General features: G+C 39.8%; 1 protein-coding gene across 1 annotated transcript in view; it reads left to right on the forward strand.

The window, feature by feature from the left end:
• Ufl1 (UFM1 specific ligase 1) overlaps positions 1–19,601 on the forward strand; it is a 392,500-nt gene that overhangs the window by 305,352 nt on the left and 67,547 nt on the right. The window contains exon 11 of the mRNA XM_067143679.2: positions 8,596–8,768. Within this exon, the coding sequence (XP_066999780.1) occupies positions 8,596–8,768 (173 nt within the window). The remainder of the gene's footprint in view (positions 1–8,595; positions 8,769–19,601) is intronic.

The raw sequence follows: 19,601 nt of genomic DNA on the forward strand, positions 1-19,601 counted from the left end.
TCACAAATACGTCTTTTAACGAAATGGAAACTGTTATCTTGAGCAAGGGACCCAAGCACAATTGGGGTAACACATCAACTTTCCAGAACATTACAACTACTATCACCGAAATAGAAAACGCCATACAGAAAATCCCACATGAGCTACGAGACGAAGTCAGATATGATATTAAAAAAAGGCTCCCACAATATATTGACAAAATTCACAGTAACTCCCAAAATAATAAATCAACCAATAAAGTACACATAAACAAACTCAAAGACAAGATAAAACAGAATAATCTACTAATAACGAAAGCCGATAAGGGCAATACCACAGTTATTATCGACAAAGACCAATACATATTGAAAACCAAAGAATGTTTTCAAGATAATACTTTCCTCATCAAACGTAAAGACCCGACCAATAACATACAAAGGAACCTCAAAACCTTATTAAAAAATACACACTTTCTTTTAACAGAAGTAGAATCCTCTAAACTTATAGCAATGAATCCTCAAATACCTACTGCTAAAGCTTATCCCAAAATACACAAAGACCATATTCCAATGAGACCTATTATTAACTACAGAGCAAGCCCAACCTATAAACTTTCGCAATTTATTCAACGATTTCTCAAAAAGCACTACGTATTCTTAGCTAATAAAACAGTACGGAACTCAATAGAATTTTGTAATAGGACAAAAGGATTAAAGATTGAACCATATCACAAACTCGCATCATTTGACATAATAAACATGTACCCAAACATTCCCACAAAACGAACAATAGAAATCATTGAATCTAACCTAAAAAGTCATAGCAATCTAAGCACTTTGGAAATAGAAGAGTTCATTAAATTACTTAATTTTGCCATTAGTAACAACTACTTTAAATTCCATGATACTATCTATCAGCAACAGGGTTTACCAATGGGATCTCCCGCTTCTGGTATAATTGCCGAAATTTACATAGACTATTTAGAGCACACATTCATCAACAAAATAGACCATATATTTTTTTGGTGTAGATTTGTTGATGATATCTTTATTATCCTCGACAATAGGTCCACAAATGAAACTGATATATTAGATAAACTCAATACAATAGATTCCCATATAAAATTTACCATGGAATCCGAAAACAATCACAAACTGAACTACCTGGACATAACGACAACTAGACATGATGACCACCTTTCTTACAGAATATACAGAAAACCCACGCATACCTCAAATACAATTAAAATGGATTCCGTTCACCCCAACATACACAAAAGAGCAGCCTACTATAGCATGATACACAGAGCATTCAATATACCGTTAACAAAAGAAGATCTAAACAAAGAATTACAATTAATTCATGACATAGCTAAAAGCAATGGATTCAAGAAAGACATGGTTAACAAAATCATTCATAAAATAAAATCCCAACCCAAAACCAAACTAACAAAAGCAAACGAACCCAAGAAAGACTATGCACTATTCACTTTCAATAATGTACACATATACCCCATAACTAATATTTTTAAAAAACATAACCTAAGAATAGCATTCAGAACTACACACAATAGTACCAACATCATACACAATGTCAGGACAATCAACAGCAACAACAAATACAACCACTCAGGGGTATACCGCATCAAATGTAATAACTGCGAGACCAGTTATATCGGACGTACCGGTAGAAACTTCCTAACCCGATATAACGAACACATAAACGCAGTGAAACACAATCATTTTTCCTCAATAGGACAACATGTCGCAGACTATAAACACAGTTTCACAAACATCGATAACGATATGCAAATCCTAAACATAAACCCCAAAGGCCCCCTGCTCAACATAACAGAAGAATTTTACATCACTTTAGATCAGTATACCAATCCAAATTACAACATAAATGAAATCACAGAAAAAACTAACATCATCTTCAATACAGTTATCCCCGCCCTAAAAAACCCTTACCTTAAGTTAATCGATAAACAGAACGCAACAAGCAACAGAAAAACACCAAACAACACACCCAGCTCCATCCCTACCCCCACAACAACAACTCTCCCTACCCCTCCTTCCCTTCCCCTCACAGCAGCTAGTATAAGCCCAAGAAGAACACGAAGTAGTACATTACAAGCTCACACGTCAAACACAACTCAGCTACACCAACAACAGTAAGTACATATTCCAATTCACACACATAACCCTTAGACATTCCTCCACACAATATCACTTATAACTCAATCTTATCTTCCACAGATAAACATAACATCATTGCACAGCTACAAATGGGAAAGGAGCCACTACTTTGAAACCAATATCATCCAAATTTACGGACGCCAAAAAGACAACATGAATTGGTTCTAATAAAAGGGCAACACACACAGCAGAGCTGAACATATTTTACTTGAATTTCATCCATACATTTGGCACCTATTTTAAATTGAAAGTGTTTTATCTCACATACGCACAGGAAGACAAAACTTTTATCCATGCAATTTTACAAACTCTAAGAATAGCAGCTGAAGTGCACAACTGTGAATAAGACTTAAATACGGAAGTTAGTCGATGTATTGACCACCAAGCAAGAACGAATGTTCATATGCATGAAGTGTTTTTATATATTGTTTTTATCTTGTACATATATATAAGTTAGTTTAGGAAAAGACGTGTTTTATACACTAGTTTTAAGACCTTCAACATTTTAGACATACAGTTGCAATATTGTACAGAATGACATATACGCCAGTTCACGCTAAGACGTGCCCCATTTGTATGTAACTAAATGTACATCATCATCATATGGCATTCCTTCAACACCACAACCTTAATCAAAGCTTCATTATATAAATATGTATGTATGGTTCAGCTGAAGATGACCTTGAATATGAGGTCGAAACCGGTCCTGTAATTTAATATATACAATAAATAAGTATTGATTGGTGGAAATCCTCTCCTATTTTTAATTGCAGATTAAATTGTCGCTCACGTCATTTATCCAAACGAGAAGCAATTTTTCTACATCTTCCAGAACACATGGCCATTGCTTTAATACTCTTGTGACTCCTTTTGCTGCATCTACCCCTTTAATATTGTGCAAATCGTTGACGTAGACTTGGTATAAAATCTCGCGATATCAGCCACTCGCATACCTCATTCGTGCTTTTCAATCATTTCCTTCTTAACTTCCATCGTAATCATCTCCTTCTTCCTTTTTAGCCTTCTTTTCGTCCACTAGGCCTATCGTTGCAGAACAGTTATAATTAGGGCTCGGATGTTTAGGAAAAGTCATATTTTTTCTTTGTCTCTATTTTCTTGGGTGGTTGTATTTTGGTGCAAATCAGGTGGTTATTGTCACAATTAAGCGATTTTTATCTGTCATATACATGCATGTTTTGGGTATTTTTTTGTCGTAAGGTCATATTTTGAGCTATTTTCGTAGAAACTTCATATTTTGGCGATCTGACGACAGCTGTAGCTGTGCAAAATCAATCAATTTGTCGAATGCGAACTAGTGTTCACAAAACTGCTTCTCGGCATTACGTCTGCAGTTAACACAAGTGGAATGCCGTTTGTATAGAGTGAAGGCCATAGACTTCACTGCACCAATAACCCTGTGACATAGAAACGAGGTACGTTAAGTTTTAATCGGAGTTCTTTCGCGCCTGATGATTTGAAGATGAATCTTGTCGTACACCCACGGAGAAGAATGCAATTTGCACTGTAGGAGCTGCCGCCGTATTGAAAGACATCTACTTAATTCGTTTGGTGGTGCTCAATTTAAACTTTAATGAAATCTGGGCTTGAACGTTCCAAAATAGATTGAATTCTAGTTTTCTCTTATTTTAAAGCATCACTACAGGGTGCACGCTACTTTATAGCTATTTATTCTCAAATTTTCGACAATAGACTGTGAATAACTGCTAAACAATATGAAAGTAAGAATTTAGTTAACAAATATGTATCAAAGGAATTATTGTGTATTGAAAATGTCCACATTTAGGTTAATCATTTTCGGGTCATATTTCTCTACTTTTGAGGTCATATTTGCTTGCTTATTTGGGCTATTATTAGGTCTTGAGCCCTAATTATGAAAGAAACAAAACATGTACACTCGTACTATGCTAGCGAAGTCCAGCGCGGGAGATGATTACGCACGCGCTCTCCCAGGAAAGGGAGGGGGAAACGTAGGCACACGTGACGCTCGTATTGCGGAACCTCGCTCGCTTATCAAGTTACAATTTATTTTAAATGTTTGCAAAACACTCGTAGACTAAGTTACTCGCATTCCGAGGTTTCACTGTATTTGTTTTAAGTCTTCTATTGTTATATGCAACTCTCTCATGTCTTCTTTAAGTTCTGTGAGCCATTTAATATTATTCTTACTCGTACTCTTCCATAATTTGTGTATTATTTTTCTACTGATTCTATTTTCTGGTGACCGTTTTAGATGCCCTAGGAATTATATTTGTTTCTTTTTCATTGTGCTAGTCACAGGTTCTATTCTCCAGACTCCATTTACTTGATAATTTTTATTTGAACAGGTTCTCACTCTTCTCCTTCCTAACTTGAGTGCTCTATCTATTGCAACTGTCTTTGTTGTTTTCAATAACGTTTCACATGCATATGTAATTTGTGGCTGGGCGACACTTTTTATTATATATGTAACATGCTGTGCTGTAACTATTTTATCTATTCTGTTTTGCCATGCTGTTTTCTCATTTAGGTTGTTTGTGATTATTTCACCTAAATATTTAAATTTTTCTACAATTTTTATTTCTTGGTCTCCCAGCTTAATTTTGTTTGCACGCAGAAGTTGAGTTAGCATAATTTCTGCCTTTTCAAATGAATTTTTCAAACCAATATTTTGAGCCATTTCCTGTAAAGATTTTATTTGTTTTGTTTCCTGAATACCATTGGCCAGAACAGCTAGATTATCAGCAAATCCTACACAGTTCAAATGTATCTTATCCTTCTGGGTTCCAATTTTTATACTTTTTGAGTTGTTCTTGTACCATTTCCTCATAACGTACTCTAGGGCACAGTTAAAAAAAGGAGGTGACAATCCATCACCCTGTCTTAAACTAGTTGTTACCAAGAATGGTTCAGAAAGTTAATTTTAGAAATTGTATTAGTTAGAGTAAGTTCAATCAATTTGATCAGCTTTGGGTAAAGTACGAAATGTCTTAAAATTTTTGATAATGATGGACCTTTCTTGAAATCTATAAACGTTATTGAAAGGAGCTTGTTTTGTTTACTGTAATAAACATGACTAGCTTCAAAGTTATTATTCGTTCAAAGCAGCTTCTCCAAGGTCTGAAGGCTCATGATCAAGTTGTTCTTTAATCCGATTATATAGTAACCTGCAGTCAAGGATGGAAATACCTCTATAGTTGTCTGGGTTACTTCTTTCACCTTTCTTATGGATTGGGTTAATTATAGCTGTTGTCCATTGTTCTGGGAATTTTTCTGATATCCAAATCTTTTGTAATATCATATAGAGGGATGTCTGAGTCACACTGCCGGCGTATTTCCACATCTCTCCTCTTCTCCTCTCTCTTTGTTTTTCTTCATTTCCTTCAGCACTGTTTCAACTTCTTTTGCTGTAGGTGGGTTTATATTTTTTGGTTTAGTTTTCATCGGGGTATGTGTATCATTTAGAAGAGTTTTTCAGGTTCATCACTGTTCAAGAGCTTGTTAAATGCTTTTGCCATGACTTCTGCGTTTTCCTTATTGTTACGCGCTATTTTTCCATCTTTATTTTTCAACAATAATGTGGAGGGGGGTTGTATTTTTGCAATTATTTACGAAAGGCTTTGTAATAATCTCTAGAATTGGTTTTGTAATCATTTTCCTCAATAGAGTTTATTAAATCTTTCTAATATTTTCTCTTAATTCTAATAGTTCGGGTGAATTCTTGTCTGACATTCTTGAGGTTAGTGGCGTTTTTTTCCGTTTTGTGGATTTGAAATTTCAACCAAGCTGGATGTCTTTCTTCATGCATTTTTTATTTTTTTATTTTCAAAATCTTCCTCCACTTGGAGGCTGCCAAAGACAAAGAATACACGAACAATTTCATTCAAAAATAAAAATAAGTAAATTATGTCTCAGTCTGGCGAGTATAAGTGGTGTCTGAGTATTAAAAGAGAACCCCTGAGCGCTTTCAGCCCCCAGTCGTTGAACTCCTTTGTACTGATGTTAAAGGTCTTCGTCAGTTCTATCGTCTCCTTTGGGATTGTCCCTCTCGCACCGATCATGAGACCCCTCACTTCCATGTCCACCAGTTCGTATTTATTCTTATAATACGGCACTGTAGGCTGTAGATAGACTTCTTTTCTCGGTCCACTTCGTCTGGTTGGTCGGAGTGTCTTACTGTGGGGTCTAATATAAATCCTTTATTCCTTTAATTGCGATCATATCAGTCCTTCTCGTGCTGCCATGGACTTCCTCATGTACTTGATATCCTTTCTCACGGAGCGTCTGTGCTATGGATGACCTGATGTTGTGATGTCTAGTGTTTCGAAGAGCTTCACCGAAGGCACAGGAACCCAAGACGTGAGGTAATGTTTCAGTCTCGCTGCATCTTCTGCAGCGGTTACCATCAAGGGACCTTCCTGGTACAGCTCTTACAGGTGCAACGTTACATGCCATTTTCAGCGCATCTCTCCACTCCATGCTAGAAAGGCCGTGATTTCTAACCCAGCGGTTTACGGGAGAGAACTCCTTGTACAGACACACTCCCTGACCTTTACTTCTCAACTGGCACCATTTTTCAAATTCACAATCTGAGGTCCACCAGGCATGTCTTTTCCTTGGATTTAATGGAGGTAGATCTTCTGCATTCTGTTTAAGAATTGGTATTAGGTCATCTAAATTTTCTGTTAGCCTTGTAGTTCCTGTTCTTTGCTGATACTGGGCATTCTGGATTAACTGATGATGATAGTATGTCCTTTCCTCTCCAACTCTATTTTGTCTTTTCCTTCTTAATGGAGTAAACTTAATCTTGATTTTAATTAAGTAATGATCTGAACCAGTGTCCGTTCCCCTTAGAACTTTGACATTGTGGATTTCCTTGTGAAAGAATTTGTCCATACATACGTGGTCTAGCTGCCATTCCCCTTTTGTCCAATCAGGATGTTTCCAAGTTTTAAGTTTTTGTGGTTTTCTTTTAAAATATGTAGATTTGTAGATTAGACCATGCTTTCTGCAAATTTGTAAGTCTTTGGCCATTTTTGTTAGTATATTTTTGGGGAGCCCACTTTGCTACTACATCTCAATACTTCTTTTCTTTCCCCAGTTGAGAGTTAAAGTCCGCTATGAGGATCTTGATGTTATTTATATTTATTTTATTCATTGTCTGATCAAGGAGATCCCAGAAATTATTGACTTCTTGCAGAGTTTCTGTTGGGAAATTTTTGTCATTGATAGGGGCATGAGCATTTATGATGGTGTAAAGTTTGTTTGCGGTTTGTAAAGTTAGAATTGCAATTCTCAGTGAGATGGCTTTAAAATCAATTACAAAATCTATTTTTTAATTTACTGTAAATCTTGTACCAAATTGCGGGTAATGTTTCATGACCCTTTGATCTGGCTTCCCATTGTACACTCTATAACCTTGAGATTCAAATGCATCTTCTGTTAAATTTCTCACTTCTTGGAGACCTACCAGAAGAATATTTTACCTATCTAATTCGTCTATGAAGTCCTTGAACTTTCCTATTTTCAGTAAGGAGTTTATATTGTGTGTCGCAATGTAGTTAATATGCTTATGTTTGATTCTATGTTTGTATGTTTAGTTACATGTATGTATTTTTAAGTGTTCAAATTCATTCTTGTCTTTTAGGCAATCAGATATAGTCTTCTGCATCCTTAAGGGGTTGGACGGTGGAATTCTTTTACTAAAAGACTTCTCCATATCGGTTATCAACCAGCAAGCACTGATTTACAACTACGGTTGTTAACCACAGAGGATATTTATTCAGCTGCTGCTAACATGTGAAACAGACGCTGTTGGGGTACCGCTGCTAAGATGTGGAAACTTCGTGCCGCCCTTTATCGCCTCAAGATGTTTATTTTCTGGCTGAAATTTTATGGCTTTAAGCCAACCCTTCTCTTTTTTCCGGGCTTGAGACCGGCAACAGCACCTACTGAGCTACTCAATTCACCCAGCAGATACTGCAGCCAGACATCATGCAAAATGGAGTGTTGAACTACCCGCAGGCCGACAAATTGCAACAGAAATGCATGAGCTATGACAGCGGTAGTACTGTTTTATAATGTTTATAAATTTTTATCATTTCATTAATAAAATGGTAATGCAATCAGGCGACAGTGGTGTTAAGTTGTTGCCTACAAATTAACAGAGAACAGATGCAGTGGTGTATTTGTCAGGAAATCCTGCCACATTCTATTTCAATGTTATCCAGTTGTTTTACCAAGAAATGAGCTTGGTTCCTGTGTATCCTGATGATCTGTCATCTATGGAGAGGAAAAAGGAGGATATGCTGAATTACCTGGAGGAAATCCTAAAAACTATGTACAAGTGCAGACGAATTTTATATTTAAAGCAATAGCCACTTGCAGAGTCCTGATGGCAGTTCTGTTGAACTTGTTCCAGGTGAGAATGAAGATCGTGAATGAGGCTCCCGACGAGGCTCGTGACGCTCTGCTCAAACTCCACAAGTCCCTCAACAGCACTTCAGTGGATGACTTCCTCAATTGTATTGAGCCAGCCATGGGACCAGGAGTGTGTGATATGATGTTACGTAAACCTGACAAGAAGAAGGAGAGGTGAGTAACTCTGGTTGAGGAGGCTCAAGAACTCTTCGACCGGACACCAGGCTTGTGTGAAACAAAACATCTAACTAGTAGGAATATTGTGGGGAGAACCCCACTTCGACTGCTGTTTAGTCAAGTTTGCTCACATTTCAGTTTTCCATTTATACTCGGGGACAATGTCGTTGCTGCTGCACTTCCGTTCTTCTTTATGAGCCTCAACAATTTGCTGGCCCACACACATTGTCATTGAGGTTTTATTTGTAAACATTTGTTATGTTAAATGAACTGCCTAAATACAAAGGTTGTCTGAAATCCCGCACATTGGTTCTTTTGCGCCTGTGCACTGACTCCCTACATCCCTTGCGCAGAAACACGTACTTGTTGCCACATTGGTACTGTGTTGTTGTTTTGTTGTGCCCAATGGATCTCATTAAGATGATCTAGCGACCTGCACTTGTGAATTACAGTCGGTTATTCAGTTCTTGACAGCGAGAAACGTACACAGGCATAAAGTCGAGAATATTCCACCTAATCAATACTTTAATATATGAGGTGTCTATAATATTTCAGTCATATTAAAAACACAGCACCGGTTTGACCCATTACTTAGGTCATCATCAGCTGCTTATTCATAACATTACTCAGTCTAAACTTGAGCGACACAAATTTAATTAAAATGTTACGTAATATTGTTAAAATATACTTCAGGGTATAGTTCTTAAAATCTAAAAAGTCTTTGGCATGTTTAAGAATATCATGTGTTGTACTGATAACATTATGTCTACTAGTTGCTTTCTAGAATACTTTGCTGGGTTGCAAATTGTGAAGAAAAAATTTGTTGGTAGTATAATGGGGCTCTGTTCTTGCTAAGTACACACATTCATTTCTCAATCCATTATTGTGCTGATAAACATGCTTGATTTTATACTAGAACTTCATGTACCGGGCGAGTTGGCCGTGTGCGTAGGAGCGTGCAGCTGTGAGCTTGCATCCGGGAGATAGAGGGTTCGAGCCCCACTGCTGGCAGCCCTGAAGATGGTTTTCCGTGGCTTTCCATTTTCACTCCAGGCAAATGCTGGGGCTGTACCTTAATTAAGGCCACGGCCACTTCCTTCCCACTCCAAGCCCTTTCCTATCCCATCGTCACCATAAGACCTATCTGTGTCGGTGCGACGTAAAACCAATAGCAAAAAAAAAAAGAAGAAGAAGAACTTCATGTTGAGATATAAGTTACTGTATTATGAAGTATCGGTGTCAATAGTAGTAAGTGTGAGTGATCCCCTCTTCATACTTGTTTCATTTGGATAATGTCAATTGATCTATAAGAGAAAGAAAAAGAAAGAGTAAGAATTAATTTGACCAATAGAGAGTGCCTATTGAATGTGAATGTGTGTGTTACGTGCAATCTTAGCTTCACAATTAAGTATTTAATTTATTTTCCACCTAGTCGATACAATGATTGCTTAAGGCAATTTTTAATGGTCAAAAGTGGTACATGTTTCGTATATTATCAACATCTTCAGCCACATAACACTGTTTAGATGAAAAATATATAAAATTAACAAAGTAATGCTTTAGAGGAAGTGTCCTTAAAATTAACATAAGATTGACAAGATTAAAACAAACAAAAAATACTTAATTGTGAATCTATTGAAGTGCGATACGGACCATGAAGCTGATTTTATGCAATCTTAGCTTGTCGTGTGTTGTTGGGAGCGTGCTGCATATCGGGGACTGGCTGTAGCAGCTAGGTGTGGGTTCGTTTGTGTGTATAAGCTTATGTTTACTGATCCTTTTTTAATATGTATTTTTTAGAATAGGAATGGCTGTGTTAAAAAGAATATTTAATTTATCTGTGATTTCATTCAGGTTGAAATTAGGATTAGCGTACTGGTGATGTAGAAATCCCCCAATATATTGAGCCATGGGCCCTTGGGGTTCATACTTAAAATTTCCATATCATTCTCAATACTAGTGAATTTATGGTTATAATCTTCTACATGCTGCCCTATGGATGAAAAATGATTATGTTTTACAGCATTGATATGTTCGCTGTAGCGAATGAAAAAGCTTCTACCGGTACGTCCGATGTAACTGGCCTCACAGTTGTTACATTTTATGCGATATACTCCTGACTGACTATATCTGTTATTTTCATTAACAGTGTACCGGGAGGTACACCTCCACGCCGCTAATTTAAAATGTGCGCCTTTTGAAACTCCTCTGCTGGAGGAGGGCTGAACTTTATCTACGCTATTAATTCTCTACCTTCTCAGAAGATGTCACCACGTGGAAAATTTTGAGTTTTTGAACTGTGTCATTTTTGATGTGGTTTTGTTTCACTTGAAGTAAGAAGTGTGAACTTTCTCTTCTAGAGGACACTACTGAAGATCAACAATAGTGCAACCTAGTGAGGAGTCAAAGAACTATTTTTTTGGAGAAAATTTAATTTCAAGAGTTTGTTCTTTGTTAAATTTCTTTCTGTCATTGTTTAAGTTGGCAACATTTACCCCTTTCTTCCCCTTGTTATGAATGTAACTAATCCCGAATTTCTTTAATTAATTTCTGACCAATCAGGGGTATCTTCCCCCAACTTGAATCTGTTGCGGGGTCCTATCCAATAAAAACGTTGAGGGAGGGTGTTTTCATTCCCCTAACGCCTAGAACCTTCCGCGAGAGGATATAAACTGCTGATTTTAGGGTCTCCGGGCCACTTCTGTTCGATCTTTCAGTGTATTAAGTACATAGCAGGAGGCGGGAAGCGCCTCTTTCTTCGGCAGCGGTCAACAATAAGGTAATGGCCGATTAATAAATTCATTCTTTTCTTGCTCAGCAGTTTAACTTTCGGGGCGGGTGCGAAGCGTTCTACCATGTAACCTTTTCCTAAAATGTAACTACTCTTTTCCTCTATTCTCTTGTAAAGCTACATACTGGGATAGAGAGTGCTAACCCTCCCGAGCTCCCACTCATATTGTTTTGAGGTGAACTTATTTTTCTCAACCTATTCTTCGATAACGTAAAACAAATTGTTCTTTTCTAAGTCACCTCTGTAGTATGGGATTAGCCCTTGCATCAGTGGCCTAAGAGCCAAAGTAGGTCTTAAAATCAAAGTGTATTAGGAGTGCAAGTTCGCCTCCTCTCAAATTGTTTTAGAGGTCATTTAATTAAACCGCTTTTCATTTAATAGACCTCAGTAGATTGGGTATTTTACCCCTGTGTTTATGTCCGTTGAGGACAACTTGAAGGTGGAGTTTGGTGTGGCCTGGGAGAGGCTTAAATTAAAGAGCGAGTGGCTCTTTTGGAAACGGAGTGTTGTGTGCCTCGAGGAGGCTTTACTGTGTAATTTGGAGCAAGTGCTCCAGGGTTTGATTGGGGTCTTCTGCCCCTTTGTTAAAATTTGTATATCGGAAAGTTGGGCTAGTTGCTCAAGAATTGTCAACTCAGGGCTCGAAGCCCAAACTCTGTAACCCCTGTAATTGTACATTTCAAATTGTGTTTCGGCTACTAAGTACCTGTTCTTTGTTATTACTTAATCTTGAAAAGAAAATATAACCTTGTTAAATTTTACATTAACTTTGATTCCGTAGTTTGAGACCCATTCACGCCCGCACCTTCTTACACCTCTACCTACCACCAAAACATGGTAACAAGTGGTAGCAGAGCGTGGCTGAATGGGTCTCAATTTAGCCCCGTTTGACGGCTAAATATTGTTTTTTCCGAACTCTAACAATTTTCTCAGTTGCTGGAATTTTTTTGACTTGTTCAAAATTGTTCTGTTATCATGCCAGGTCCTCGCGATGTTCTCCATCTTAATTATTTGCGCAAAGAGGAGTTGATCTATGAATTAACTATCAGAAATGTGCAATCTGGAGGCACGGTTGCAGTAGACACTAACAAGCTTAGAGAGTCCCTTGATTTGCCCATTTCCATCCCCAATTTGGGAGAGAAAGAAATTGATGACTCTCTTTCCACGATCGTCGAGAATATTACTGGGCTAGCTTCTGTAGTTAGTTTTTTTGATGAAAATGATCCGTCTCCTAATCAAATTAAGCGCGTGCAAGGCAGGCTATATCATTTTTCGAATAGGGTTAACGATCTGTTGTCTCTAAAACTGAATGACGTTCAGAGGAAGGAAGCTAGTACGCTCCTGGAAAATATTTCCGAATTATCTAGTAAGGTCACTCTATTGTTAACTGGGGAAGTTCCTCCCAAATCTGATCAACCCACCATAGTGAATGCAGGTAGTGAGGAAGCGCCTCCCAAGGGAGAAGTTAATAGGATAACCGTTGCTGCTCAAACTATCCCTGCCCCATTGGACAACGAATCTGAACGTCGTGCATCATTGAGTAACATCCGTTCTGAATTAACTTCCTTGCCACTTAAACCTTTACCCACTATGTCACCCGGATTCAGCAGCTTGCCTCATCCATTGGCAATGTTGCTCAGAGGTATATCCAAGTTTTCTGTTAATACCACCAGTGACGTAATTTCATTTTTAAGATTTCTAGTGGAATTTCAGGATCATGCCCTCGTGTTTTCTCTTTCTCCATGTCAAATTTTGCAAATCATCTATCCCTATGCAATTGGCATTCTCTCCGACAAAATAGTAAGAGCCATAGCTGAACAGTCATCCATCGAAGATTTTCATGCACATCTACTTGCAAATTTTATTCCTGCCCGCGCTAGGTCATCTCTGATTCAGAAATACTATTATCGAGTACAGAGGTTGGATGAAAACTTGGCTGATTTCATACAGGACATTAAGTTTTATACTAGGGTGTTTGCCCTTCATTTTCCTGAAGATCAAATTGTACAGGCTATTGTAGAGGGAATTTCACCTCCCTATAGGTCATATTTGTGTTTCGCGGCGTGCCCGCAAACTTTCTCTGAACTTGAAGCATTGGCCGTTTCAGCGGAAGGAGTTAGATACGCCGATTCTTTGCGTGTCGCGAAAGAACCCCCGCCTTCCTTTAGTAACACTCGGCCTCCACCTCGCCGACCAGTCAATCCCCGTAAATGTTATGCTTGCGGGTCGCCTGATCATCTGCGCAACAAGTGTCCACTGATCAAGTCAAGTGGGACGAGGAATGGAGCCGGGTCATCACCAGGCTGTTTTAAGTGTGGGGCCTTCTCACATATCGCCAAGAATTGCCCAAACTCGAATAGCACCCCCTCCTGCTCAACTTCTGGTGCAAATTCCACCTACGCCAATAACAAAAAGTGACTAGTGGCTTCGGCTGAGTCGACTAATCCATCTTCCCGAGACTCAGCCCCTGGTAAACAGGTTGTAAATTCAGAGGACGATCAGCCTTCAAATTCATCTTTTGAATGCCCTAAAGAATGTCTTAGGATTGCGGCGGATACCCCCGCACCTGTTCCTTTTCTTAAGATTGAGTTAAATAACGAGCCTATAACAGCTCTCTTAGATTCAGGCAGTGTTTGTTCGATTATTTCGGCTGAATGGTATTCTAAATTGAAAACGGTTTGTAAACTTCCTGACTATGTCTCTTCTCCTGTTCAATACGTTTCGGCTAATTCATCTCCATTAGAAATTCTAGGTTCCTTACTGGTCAAAATTCGTGTTTTTAAGTTTACATGGAAAGTTAAATTGTTTGTGGCCAAGCAATTGTCTTGCCCCATTATATTGGGAGCGGACTTTATTTCTCACACTGGTCTTGTGCTCGATCTCCAGTCTAGGTCGTGCACATTCAAATTTGCTTCTAATTGTAAAATCCCACTATTAAAGTGTAATTCTGTGTCATGTTCTTCTATTTCGCCTACCCAGGATGAGATGTTGTTAGACCTTAGACATCTACCTGAGGAGCAGGCTGATAGTATTCGCAAACTGTGTCAGTCGTTTCCCGAGGTGTTCTCTGATACTCTTGGTGTTACTGACCTTATTGAATACAAAATTGAGGTCACGGATTCGATTCCTGTCCGTTTTCCACCTTATAGGCTATCTCCTCCTAAAATGAAGGCTCTGAAAGAAATTATCGATCAGATGTTGAAGGATGGTATTATTAGGCCCTCTAAGTCGGCGTATTCGTCGCCTATTTTTCTAGTCCCGAAACCCCAAGGAGGCTTCAGGCCTGTCATTGATTACAGGGCTCTCAATCGGAAGGTGGTGTTGCAATCTGTGCCCCTTCCTGACCTTCATTCTTGTTTTTCATGGTTTCGTAAGGCCAAGTTCTTCACCATCTTGGACTTGAATCAGGCCTATAATCAAATTCCCCTTGCCGAAGAGTCTAAACATCTTACAGCGTTTGCTACGGACTGGAATTTATACGAATACAACCGCGTGCCTTTCGGGCTCCCCACCGGAGCAGCTGTACTCACTAGGCTACTAGATAGGGTCTTCTCCGACATCAAATTTGAGTACTTATATCACTACTTGGATGATGTCGTCGTATTTTCAGAGACTTTTGAAGAACATCTAGATCATCTGCGAGAAGTTCTCGATCGCCTTCGTAAGGCTGGGTTAACGGTTAAGTTGTCCAAGGTTGCCTTTGCTAAGCCCTCTATGTCTTTCCTAGGGCATATTGTGTCACCTGATGGCGTAGCAGTCGATCATTCTAGAACACAGGCCATTCGTGATTTTAAACCTCCCAAGGACATTAAAGGTATCGCCAGGTTCATTGGTATGGTGAATTTCTTCAGGAAGTTTATTCCTAACTTCGCTAATAGAGCGGCGCCCTTAAACCTTCTTCGTAGGAAAGGCATCAAATTCGAGTGGGGACCCTCTCAACAAGCCGCTTTTGAAGACCTTAAATTAGCACTTTGTAATGCCCCTGTACTTGCTATGCCTGATTTCTCGAAGAAATTCATCGTCCAAACCGACGCATCGTCGTCAGCAGTAGCTGCAGTCCTTCTTCAAGAGACTGAACTAGGGAGGCGACCCATCGCCTATGCATCTAGGACTTTGTCGGCTCAAGAAGCCAAGTATTCCATCTATGAGCTCGAAGGTTTGGCAGTCTTATTCGCCTTAGAGAAGTTCCGTCTCTATCTGGAACATGTTAAATTCGACCTGGAGACCGATAATCATGCCTTAAGCTGGGTCTTAGGTAGGCCGCGTCGTACTGGTCGTATAGCCCGTTGGGCCATCCGTATTTCTGCCTTCCAATTCGATGTCAGGCATATCAGAGGTACTGAAAATGTTGTTGCTGATGGACTCAGCCGTATGTTTTCAGACGACGTTGATAACCATGAACCGGTCGACAGTTCATCACCTCCCGAGTCCATGCTATCTGAGGTTAATGCCATCCTAACAGATGCTCCCATGCTTTTTAGGGATATCGAGAAATACCAACGTGAAGATCCGACGCTGGCTCCGATAATGGAAACCCTTTCTTCTGGGGAACATGTCGTCCCTTATGTTCTGAGGAATGGTGTTTTATGTTGCCCTTCGAGGCAGGACAAGATGATGAAAGTTGTCGTTCCAGCTGTTCTGGTGCCTATGATCTTCAAATACTATCATGAGACCCCATTAGGGGGGCATCTTGGAATCTTTAAAACCCGTGAAAAGATTCGTGAAAGGTTCATCTGGAAAGGTATGGACGGTGAAATTCGGGAACTTGTAAAAGCTTGTAAATCGTGTTTGCTCAGTAAACCCACCATGTCCACTAAAGTAGGCCTTTTGTCTTCTCATCAAGCGTCGCGCCCCATGGAACGCCTGTATATTGATTATGTAGGACCCTTCCCCCAGTCGAAGGGAAATGCCAACAAATTCATCCTTGTATGTGTAGATGGTTTTACCAGATTTTCTTGGTTATTTTCGACTAAGCTGGCTACCGCTCAGTCCACCATTACCTGTCTAAATTCTATTTTTGCTTCTTTTGGTCCATTCCAATATATTGTATCGGATAATGCTAAGGCGTTCACATCAAATCTTTTTCGTAAATTCTGTTTTGACTTGTCCATCTCTCATGTAACCACTTCTGCTTATTACCCTCAACCATCTCTGGCTGAACGGGTTAATCGTAATCTCAGGTCCGCACTTATCGCCTATCATCATGAAGATCCTTCCAGGTGGGACACGTCCCTGCATTGGTTAGCTTTTGCTTTGAATTCGGCGGTTCATGAATCTCATAAGTTCACTCCAGCTTCCTTGATGTTCAAGTTTGTTCCCAACACGCCGCTCTCTAACCTCTGGTCTCTGAGTGACATTCTACCCGAGACAATAGATCCGGATAATATCAAAGATCTTTGGAAGAAGGCTAAAGCCAATCTTATGGTATCTCATGAAAAGGTTAGGGAAAAGTATGATCGTGGACGGAGACCCTCCCCTTTGAAGGTAGGTGACCAGGTGATGGTCAAGAATTTTGTTCCCGCGGGCAAGCTTGCCCCCAGATTTCATGGGCCTTGTATCATTCTCGATTTTCTTACGCCAGTTACGTTGTTAGTAAGCAATCCAGCCACCGAGAGGATATTTAGGGTTCACCTGTCACAGGTGAAACCAGTGTAAATTTTGTGTCAACTTGCTTCATATAATTTGAAAGGAATATGAGGGTTATATTTTTTTTTTTGAGTTCCACTCTTAAGGCATTCTGCTCCTTCTATTTTATTTTATATGTAAGCATTTCTTGTAAACCTCCCCCGATTGTTAAACTGCCATCCTGTCCTTGTCACGGCCATTACCACGCTCCCGTCTCCTGCTCCACTACACACAGTGGCTGGCTTAGATGAAACGCCATGGATATCTCCACGCCGCTGGCCCCTCAATCTCTCTACATGCCTGTGCCCTCAAAAGATACATGATGGTCCAACACAATTCTGCCGCCTAGTTTTAATGTTTCAGTGCCCCCGCAGCCGCGCGGCGCCGTGCGGCAACTGGGCCCGAGGACGGGCCCCCTCGGCCCCAGCGAGGACGACATGCGCACGGCGAGCCGGAGCTCTCCTCCCGGCCAAGGCTGATGTGCGGCGCACGACCTGCTACTTGCCCGCAGCCTGTATATGTTCACCGCGGGCGCGGCGTGTTTCAACACCTCTGCTCCCCTCATAGTGCGGGCGAGCGGTATCTCAGGGTACTTGAGGGGTCCGAGCGGCTTCCTTTGGACGCAAGCTGTAACGGCCGGTCTGGCCATCCAACTTAGCCTACATCAACTACATAGACATTCCTGTTCAACCTTAATACCGTTTCATGGGAATTCAACAGCAATATTTGGTGGACATTGCAAAATTTTTCATCACCTTTTAAAAGATCATCTTCAGAAATTCGCCTTCTACAAACATAAATACTTTACGTTACCAATTACAACAAAATTTTGGAACTGAATCAAACCCCATTTAGGAATTTCTCAAATACTTCTGCAATTTATTTTAATATCAACATCAAAACTTGGACTTTGTTTTCAAACAATTTCATGTGTCACCCCTGGTGGAACTTTTGGGGGGGGAGGTCTGTACCGGGTGGTACACCTCCACGCCGCTAATTTAAAATGTGCGCCTTTTGAAACTCCTCTGCTGGAGGAGGGCTGAACTTTATCTACGCTATTAATTCTCTACCTTCTCAGAAGATGTCACCACGTGGAAAATTTTGAGTTTTTGAACTGTGTCATTTTTGATGTGGTTTTGTTTCACTTGAAGTAAGAAGTGTGAACTTTCTCTTCTAGAGGACACTACTGAAGATCAACAATAGTGCAACCTAGTGAGGAGTCAAAGAACTATTTTTTTGGAGAAAATTTAATTTCAAGAGTTTGTTCTTTGTTAAATTTCTTTCTGTCATTGTTTAAGTTGGCAACATTTACCCCTTTCTTCCCCTTGTTATGAATGTAACCAATCCCGAATTTCTTTAATTAATTTCTGACCAATCAGGGGTATCTTCCCCCAACTTGAATCTGTTGCGGGGTCCTATCCAATAAAAACGTTGAGGGAGGGTGTTTTCATTCCCCTAACGCCTAGAACCTTCCGCGAGAGGATATAAACTGCTGATTTTAGGGTCTCCGGGCCACTTCTGTTCGATCTTTCAGTGTATTAAGTACATAGCAGGAGGCGGGAAGCGCCTCTTTCTTCGGCAGCGGTCAACAATAAGGTAATGGCCGATTAATAAATTCATTCTTTTCTTGCTCAGCAGTTTAACTTTCGGGGCGGGTGCGAAGCGTTCTACCATGTAACCTTTTCCTAAAATGTAACTACTCTTTTCCTCTATTCTCTTGTAAAGCTACATACTGGGATAGAGAGTGCTAACCCTCCCGAGCTCCCACTCATATTGTTTTGAGGTGAACTTATTTTTCTCAACCTATTCTTCGATAACGTAAAACAAATTGTTCTTTTCTAAGTCACCTCTGTAGTATGGGATTAGCCCTTGCATCAGTGGCCTAAGAGCCAAAGTAGGTCTTAAAATCAAAGTGTATTAGGAGTGCAAGTTCGCCTCCTCTCAAATTGTTTTAGAGGTCATTTAATTAAACCGCTTTTCATTTAATAGACCTCAGTAGATTGGGTATTTTACCCCTGTGTTTATGTCCGTTGAGGACAACTTGAAGGTGGAGTTTGGTGTGGCCTGGGAGAGGCTTAAATTAAAGAGCGAGTGGCTCTTTTGGAAACGGAGTGTTGTGTGCCTCGAGGAGGCTTTACTGTGTAATTTGGAGCAAGTGCTCCAGGGTTTGATTGGGGTCTTCTGCCCCTTTGTTAAAATTTGTATATCGGAAAGTTGGGCTAGTTGCTCAAGAATTGTCAACTCAGGGCTCGAAGCCCAAACTCTGTAACCCCTGTAATTGTACATTTCAAATTGTGTTTCGGCTACTAAGTACCTGTTCTTTGTTATTACTTAATCTTGAAAAGAAAATATAACCTTGTTAAATTTTACATTAACTTTGATTCCGTAGTTTGAGACCCATTCACGCCCGCACC

The sequence above is a fragment of the Anabrus simplex genome, chromosome 3 (genome assembly GCF_040414725.1).
Source record: "Anabrus simplex isolate iqAnaSimp1 chromosome 3, ASM4041472v1, whole genome shotgun sequence".
NCBI classification, from domain to species: Eukaryota; Metazoa; Arthropoda; class Insecta; order Orthoptera; family Tettigoniidae; genus Anabrus; species Anabrus simplex.